This window comes from Halyomorpha halys, unplaced genomic scaffold (assembly GCF_000696795.3).
Source record: "Halyomorpha halys isolate HHAL.00 unplaced genomic scaffold, Hhal_1.1 Scaffold622.1, whole genome shotgun sequence".
Classification (NCBI taxonomy): Eukaryota; Metazoa; Arthropoda; class Insecta; order Hemiptera; family Pentatomidae; genus Halyomorpha; species Halyomorpha halys.
Window position 1 is genome coordinate 199443 of NW_027106831.1, and position 9456 is coordinate 208898.

At 31.2% G+C, this 9456-nt stretch overlaps 1 protein-coding gene across 1 annotated transcript in view; it reads left to right on the plus strand.

Moving 5' to 3' along the window:
- The window catches only part of pasha (partner of drosha), a 119097-nt gene that overhangs the window by 66508 nt on the left and 43133 nt on the right, over positions 1–9456 (plus strand). The window contains exons 8-9 of the mRNA XM_067045129.1: positions 6690–6825; positions 6907–7019. Of these exons, the coding sequence (XP_066901230.1) occupies positions 6690–6825; positions 6907–7019 (249 nt within the window). The remainder of the gene's footprint in view (positions 1–6689; positions 6826–6906; positions 7020–9456) is intronic.

Here is a 9456-nt window from a genome sequence, read left to right on the forward strand (position 1 = left end):
TGTAACTATGTGTTTGTATCTTTTTTAGCCCTGAAGAAGCCCTGCAACGTGGGGCGAAATGTTGGCTCATTAAAATAGTATATTTCTACTATTTGAGTTTTTTTTTTATCGCACCCAGACCATATTCCTTTTATATATTAAACACGGTCAATCAACAATCTTCCAATCCAAACTGATTTAATGGTTGATGGACACTAAGAAGGAATTATGAGAGAACAATAATAGAAAAAAAAAACCAGATCAAATCTCAATTTGATCCTTCTCTTTTTCTGCCATTAATTTAACTCACAAGATCAAACTAACTTGGAGCATCAGTCTATCTTTTGAAACTCTTCCATCTCTCCAGCTGTGCAACATGGGGCGAAATGTTGGGTCACATTAAGTGGTTTAGTTACTATTTGAATTTTGTTTTTTACCACACCCTTTCCCACTTCATCAAAAAAAAATTATCTTATGTACTTTTGAAAATTTGAACCACTTTGTATCAAGTTTATGTAATCTCATTTTGATTACTCAAGATGGACCTTCAAATTTTTAAGACTCTCCAGACCTGGGATTTTACTGTATTTTTTTTAATTGGCTGCATATTTCTCCAACTTGGTTTTGTTATAATATTTTGTGATCAGTGTCAGAGATGACCAAAACAATTGATTCCAATCAGCAGTTCAAACTGTTCTTAATCCTTGAATAGTACAATTATTCCATACTTGCTTACTGCTACCAATGAGTAAATGTTAACTCATAAGGTTAAGTACATCCTGCACTAAAGTCATCATCTAATTTTTGGCATATTTAAAAATGGTTTCATAAATTAATATATAGAATTATATTAGCAAAACAATTCATATTGCTTCGTACAAAATGTTTTTCATTTGAATTCAATGTATCTGAAACTTTATGAACATTTTGTATTAATAATAATCTGTCTTATGAATAGAAAAACTTTTTTTTTTTATAAGAGATCAGTGCAACTACAGCATGGCATAATCACAAGACTCAGTAATAACTAAGGCATCACATAAAATTTGTTATATTGTTGGTAAGCATATGAAACCATTTACCGATGCTGAAATTGTAAAAGAATATTTTGTTAGTGCCGCCAATATACTTTTTGATAAGTGCAGCAACAAAAAACTAATACTATCTGATATAAAAATAACTGCAGCTCTCTGATTCAACCTGTATGAGGAGTATTGAAGAGATCTCCAAATGTATTGGCAATGATGTAATACATAACCTGAGAAGCTACAAGTTTTTTTAGCTTGGCTTTCGATTGCAGCATGGACATTTCAGCAATATCCAATGCGCAGTATTTGTTAGATTTTGTACGAAAAACAACTTAATCTTTAAAGGCTTGAAACTCCTTCCAATGGAAGGTCAAACCCGAGGCACAGATTACCTTGATACTATTTGCAACTTTTTAGAACAAAAAAATTGACAGACAAAAAATCATGTGTGTGCAGGGATGGCTGCCCTTCAATGACTGGGTCCAAAAATGGATTTATTACGTCATTTAAAAAATGTATATATAATTAAATTTTATTCCATTATACACCTAGAAAACTTGGCGGCTCGTGCTGCAAATCCAAAATTATAAGCTGTGATGCAGACTGTTATCAATATTGTTAATTATATAGGAGCAAAAGAATTGAACCACAGAAAATTTAAAAGCCTTTTGGAACAACTGGAAAGTGAGTATAACATTATTTTACATACTTTGGTGCGATAGCGAAGTAGAGGAAAAGTTGTGGAAAGGTTTTTTCTTTACAGCATGAAATAATATTGTTTTTAGAGCATAATAATAAAGTATATCCTGAATTACAAGATGACGGGTGGTGGTGTCTTTTAGCCTTTTTATCTGATATTACAGAAAAAATAAACAGAGTTTCAACCGGAGTTTGCAAGGTATAAATAGCATAATCTTACTAATGGTGAATAAAGTACATGCTTTTGAGAAAAAGCTAAGTATTTATCATGAAATACAGAACAGATGGCTGCAAAATTTTTGAACTATGAAAAAGGCTACTGAGGACTATATCGACATCTCTGAAGAAAACTGCTCTTCAATTTCACATTATATAACTGCACTGATGGATGAATTTCTAAATCTAAGAAAGAAAAAAAAAAATTGTTACTTATAGAAAGTCCATAGCATTTAAAAACAACTACAATCCAAGAGCGGCTGCAGTTATATATTGTAACTGCTCAGAGTTGTTCTATGGGTTCATCGATTTAAAAAATGACACCAAACTAGGAAATCTGCTTAAAGAAAAACCAGAGAAAAGAACATACAGGCTCTCATCTGGATGATGTTATGAGGTTAGCATGCAGCTACAAGATTTTGACAAAATGTTGGAAAAGTGTTCACAGTATCAAAAATCTCATTAAACTTTTGGATTGCATTTTGACCTGCAAGGTTCATAATTATTTTAATTTTAATTAAATTTGAATATGTAAAATGTTGACCATTAATAAATTGTAATATTTAAATTTATGTATTTTAAAATTAATTTACCAGATCAATAAATGGACCTGAGCCAAATGTTTTTCATTACAGTAAATTGTTCATTGATTTTGAATTTTTTTTTTTTTTTATCAACACCTGAATAATTTGAATTAAACAATTGCATGTGACCACAGACACTGCTACATGTTTGAAACCTCAGGATATTACAAAGAAATGTTAAAATATATGTAATGATCCCTTCATAGTTGTTTAATTCAATTTGTAACAATTGCGAAAACCTAAGGAATCATTAACTAATTTTTTTTTTTTTTTTACGGCCCGCAACGCCATGACTAACACGTGTTTGTGGCCCCTATGAAAATCAAATTTGATATGAACAATCAAAATTGTTAAGGCTGTTTTCGAGAAATGGTAAGAAAAGTGTTAGATTAATTGTATAAAGTGGTACTGCTAACCAGTCATTTTGTGCCTAAACATAACTTTACATCCAAGGCCTTGAATACATAATTATATTATAATAATACACCTACATATAATAATAATAATACATACATAACCTTGATTACATAATTTCAATTCTGTATCACTTTTCATTTATGAACTAGGCTGTTCAGATACTGAGACATTTGCGATTTTAGGAGACTTGGATTCAGGAGGCTTACAACATGTATTTCCATTGAAAACTTTGATTTGAAATTTTTCAGTCTCAGTACTTACCTGTTAACTATATATATTTCATATATAGGTAAGTGAACATAAAAATACAATACTAAAATCTAAATATGTCAAACATTTATGAATTGATTTACTCTAATAATTTCATTTTGGGACATAAACATTGACTGAATTAAAATTATGATGCTTTACCGAAATAGAGACTGGGTTAGGTTGTGAGTAGCCATTTTTGTCAACCTATGACGATGGATTTGTGCTACAGAATAAAACAAATAAAAAAATTGTGTATTTAGAAACATTTACTTACCAGGCTAAAAAAACGAAGTGTTGAAACCTGTTCCTCTTGAATACAACTGGTAAAAACTGAGTTCCATGGGTAATTCCCTTCGTGCCCATCAATAAATCAACAAAACTATGTTGCTAAATATCCCTGCTGGAAAAATCAAAGACAAATACCAACCTACTTTGAGTCCCTTGTTCTCTTGCTGTAATAAATATTATTAGATGGGTTTAGCTGAATACCCTTCAGTTTCAGTTGAATCCAATGCCTTTGGTCCTTATTTTTTTAAAAATATTTGCCCCCAGTAGGCACTATTTATGAAGTGTCCATTATTGTTACATTTAAATACCTACGATTCTGAATGCCCAGAGACTCGGGCATCTTCAACTGAACTCGGTGCTGAAGCTACCTCAATATTGTAATCATTTAATTTTTATTTTTTATCTATATTTTTTACCATATTAGCACATATGGGATTCTTTTTTCTTTGTATTTTTTATTTACTTTTCTTTTGTTATTTTTCTGTAATTTACTTCTTACTGAAAATTTAATATTAAATTTATTTCAAATTACTATTCCAATAATATACTTTATACAATTTTTATTGTATAGTTATTTTCTACCTCATCTTTAAACTGAATTTAGTATTAAAAAAAATTGTTACACTATATTCTTTAACCTTTATCCTTTTCTTTACTGTTCCATTTCCCATCCCCACAGCTAAAACTTATCCCAAGTTCCTGTTACATACACTCCCCCCTTATTGCTCACAATGATTAATTTCACCTATGTTTCTTGCCATTTTTTATCACATAATGGCTATATCTGACACCTGGCCTAAACCTTTTATTCTTACCTCTCAAGTTTTCCTAACCAATTACCCTTTCCTAAGCCTTGATAGATCTGATCGCACATGGGTTAGTGTCAATGTATATTCATGATCATTCTAAAGACCAAAATCATACTTCAATCCCCTCTATCTTTCCTCACCCGGAATTTATATTTGTTGACACTTAAACAATCTCCTCTCCTGTGTTATATGCCATTGTCTACCGACTTCCTTGAGTTCCCTTCGACAATTTCTTCAAAACCTCCCTTGTCTTTCTAGCATGTACCTATACTTATGTCATTATTACCATAAATTATTGAGATCATTAATCATCCCTTCTTAGAAAACTCTTTTAGTTCAACTATTTGATAAAATTCAAAATCCTTCCTTATCTAATAACTCCTATCCCATTTTTCTCATCTTAAACTTTTCAAAACCACTGGAACGCATTGTAAAGAAACAACTTTCCAACTCTCTAGTAGAACATTCCCGTGTTAATCCTTTTCAATCCTGAGTTTGACCAAGCTGCTTCACACAATCTACTCTCCTGAAAGTAACCCACAATCTCCAAACCACCATCGAACACCAAGAATTAACCATTCTTATCCTGTTAGATTCTAAAGCATTGTATACAGTTGACTCTAGCATCCTCCCTACCAAACTCCAAGACCTTTCCTTATCCAGCATTGCTTATGAGTTGGTTTATCCTTCCTCTTTCCTTCCTTAATCCTTCCTCTTATATTGGACACAGTATATAGTCCCAGGTCAACCTCGATCAAAGATATTTCCCTTTCCTATGGTGTTCCTCAAGGTTTATCTCAATCCCTCACTCTAGTTGCTACTTACATTAATGGCCTTCCCCTCCTTTTTACTCCTAATACCATATTTATGTAGATGTTTTCTGTCCTCATACATCTCCAATCTGCTTCAATTTGAATTCTCTTTTCATTCATGGAATACTCGTTCTTGGTTTTAAGATTTGTATACAACGAAATCATTATACCAATTCTGTGGGAAAAAAAATCATTACATAGTGATACTTTTTCTATTTCCAATTTAACTAAGTGATCACTATATTTCAATCATAGAAGTGAAATTATTAATGATGGTTTCCCTTATGGTGTAGGTGACCAATGAAGCTGGTTTTCAAAAAATTTGGATACTAAGGGCCTTAAAAAAAAAATTATTGTTAATATAAAAAAAAAATAATTGTACAAATATTGCGAACATTATAGCCACTCATTTGAAAGATACTGAATTTCTCTTTAATCTAAAATTAATATCATCTAAATTGGACCTTTATCAAGAAAGATTTGTCATGTTGCATATTCACTTGAGCGAAAGCTCCAAATGAGCATGTGGGTCTGGTCTAGGGGAGGGAGGTGAATGGCCATGCACCATATGAGCATTGAGCCACTTTCGAACAGGGAATCTTGTCTGCTATATACCAGTGGCTAAACCTAATGTACACTAATAAGATTTTGAATTATCAGTAATTATTTGTTAATTACTCATAATTTCTCAATGCTGTCAGTATTGAAGCATAAATTTGGTTCAGGCACAGGTAGATAAAAAAAACATATTTCTTCACTAAATTGTATCTTGCATCTCTTGGCTTCTCAACTACCTCATCCAATTACCATTTACCATTCTTGTGAAAGTACATACATTTATTGTAAATAAAGGGTATATAATATGATTTTTTTTTCAATTTTCTTAAATTCTCAATTAGCTTTAAACGTAAGTATAAAAAATTGTGAAGTAGGTGTTAAACACCATTGAGAATAAATGTCAAAACTTTCAAAATCTGACTGTTTCCTGTGGCTCATTTCTTTTATCAAGAAATGCTATTGCATTAAATGCAAACTGTTTATTCTACCATTTCTGGAATAAATAACAATAGGTTTTAAAGCTTCCCAAATTTCTTTAAATTTATATGCCACTTAATATTGCTTCAAGAACTCAAAATAAACAAGAACCATTAAAGAAGTACTTACCTGTTCCAGTGCTGTTGGTTTTTTATTTTGAATTTTTCCTTGGTTATGAACCCATGAGACTTTCTATATTTTTCAATATTCATCTTTTAAAATTTGAAAAATGTTCGGTTTGGGTTGCCCTGTACCCATGTATATTTTGTAAATATTGAGCTGGGGAGGTTTACAGCTATTGAAATCTTCAATGTATCCAATATAAACTGGGATAGGATACAACCTTTAAATTTATTCATATTTATTCTCATATTGGAACTACAATTTATTGGAAACTGACCCAAAACAACCTTTTAGGGGTCGATTATCATAAAAGTTTGGTGGACCCTGGTTTAGACTATATTATTTTTTTCTGTCTGATACCTATTGCTTACTTTTTTATTATATCACTATTAGTTTATTTTTACTATTTAATTATGTTTTAAAACATCAGAAACAATTTTGTATTAGGTCCACAATATTTGCATACTGCCAAAATTGAAACAACAGAAGAGAATAAATTGTCGCAAAGCCTTGGTGCTTTTACATTGCAGCAATATTGTAAAAAACTATTTCGTTTCAAAAAAGAACAGAGGTTACATTTTGTGTAAGTAAAAATCCTTAGAAATGTGTATTTTTTGAATTACGGTTATTTGATATTGATACAATGATTTATTATTATTTTCAGCTCATGGGCTGATAGGCGTAAGTATGCTAAAGCGAAAAAAATTGAAAAAGAACAACACAGACCATCTTTTCCTGATGGCACCAAACTTATTAAGTTTCCTATTCAAAATCCAGGTTTGTAGTATGTCCTATTAGCTGCTGTTATTTTACCTTTTTTGTTATTTCTATCATTATTGAAATTACCTGAATTAAGATATCATCAATTTATATTTACATCTTGCATTGTGAGCACATATGATTGTTGTAAGCTATTCATGGGACATTAAATATATCTATTTTGAGAAAACCTTTAAGACATGGGACTCAAAATAATTAGAAAGGTACTGCTCTAGTGGTCATTGAGTATTCTTTTAGAAAAATGTTTGAATTGTAATGGTAATTCAGTATGAGCAAGGCTCATTGATGAATATACAATTTTAAAAAAAGCTTCAGAAATTATGAAAACCTGATAAACTATCCATATTTTAAAGAGAAGAGAAAGAAATCAAAATGAGAGAGCGCGATCAAAATTTTGATTCAAAAAATGGAATCAATACCTACCAAAACCTAGTAAATGATTCCTGTATCCAAGATAACTCCAAAAATAATATTAAACTGAAACGAGCATGGGAGATAAAAATCTGATTAAACAAACAGAATCAGGACTTTCAAAAACCCAATAAACGATCCCCATGTTGAAGAAAACTAGAAAAATAACAATAATTCAGAATGCGTTCACGCTCTAAAAAAAAAGAGATTCTAAAAATGGAATCAGGGAATGGGCATGCACGGTCACAAATACTGCAGTAAATTCCGACATAGAATCCTTGAAAACCTAATAAATGATACCTATAATAAATAAAACTGTATAATAATTAATTTGTAATGGATCTTGAATAAAATGTCAATATTAGAACAACGAAAATCCAATGAACGATGATTAAATTGTTTTAATCCATACTTCCAAAAAAAAAAGTAAAAATGTACTTATATTAATCATCATTTAAAAATAGATAGACTACTATAATTTTATATTTTATTCATTTTATATCTAGTTGAAATCAGCACTTGAACTAAATTATCTATTAAATAAAATAAATGTCCCATGAATATGCTGAAGTTATTTGAAAATTCATTGTTCAATTTAACATAATTATTTTAGTTAATACAAGAGACACAATAGAATTTTTATGAAATTATTCAAGTCCGGTTGGGTTACAATTGAAAAGTTTCATTTGAAATGAAATAGTACACCACCCTGTGGGCAGCCATTCTTGGGCTTAATCCACAGTTTGAAGTGTCCTAATTCTGATTTTAAGATCTTTCATTATAGAAATGACATATCTGAAAACTATTTCATCTTTTTTTGTTCCTTAGCACATTAATATGGACCATTGATGCCAGTGGATGCTAACAGTAATTTCTCAGAGGTCTTATGATTTTTGAATCCTAGAGACCAAATTTTGTACTGGAACTTAACAGGACCTCCCTGCTTGGTAGGAAAATTAATATAAATGGAAAGCATTTGCTACCAATTCTTGTTCTCTGGTATGCCTGTATACTATATTTACCAGTGCTTTCATTAGAAAGGATGTGAGACATATTGGCCTGAATGATTTTGGATCCTCATAAGATCCTTTTCCTAGTTTGGTTATGTGGCACCTTGGATGTCCTCCATCTATTTAGAATATATCCTTGTGTTATGTTGCCTCTAAAGAGTTCAAGTATATATTATCTGATCATTGGTAGGCCTATCTACAACAACGGGAAAGATGCCATCAGTGTCAGATGATTTGAATGGTGACAGTGAGTTAGTTGCCCATTCAATTCTGCCAATGATAATAATTGTATTACTTTTCTTTGCTATTGCTGTAGCTGTTTAATGTGTGGGAAATTTTCTCTTTATCAAGCAATTCACATTTTGGGAAGTGGGATCTCGTTAAGATACCCAAGGTGTTACATTCATTATTGGTATCTTAGCCTTCTCTTAGCATTCTCAGTAGTCAAGTATCAGTTTGTTCTGAAAGTATTTTATTGTCAAAACTTCCCCCCAATTATCCGCTAAAGCTTCCTCAGATGCCATCTCCATTGGCTGAACACTTCTCTATTTTAGGTCTCTGAGGGTCACAATACTCAGGCCATAACCCATCTGCATGTCTCTTATACCATTTGTTTAATTTGGATATTCCCCAAAGTAAAAGTTGGGGGATATTACCCAAATTAATTATTATGCTGGTAAGCTGGTTTAAATAAGGAATTACTTATTATTTGCTGGTAATGATGGAGTGGACTGTATTTATAATAAATTGATATCATAGGCTTTTAAATGAAATGACCTCTATTCTCTTTTAAGTTTTCTGAAACAATTTGTTGTAAGTATATATGTATATATAGTTGACCGTAAAAATTGATATATAAGAAGATGGTCAGGGTAGCGGTCAAAAGAGAAACAAAAATAGTTTACAACTATTTATTTTCCGACGTTTTGTCACACTTTGCAGGGCTTCATCATGGCTAAAAAGATACAAAATGATACAATGATAAGAATAAAAATACAAAGATAAGATACAAT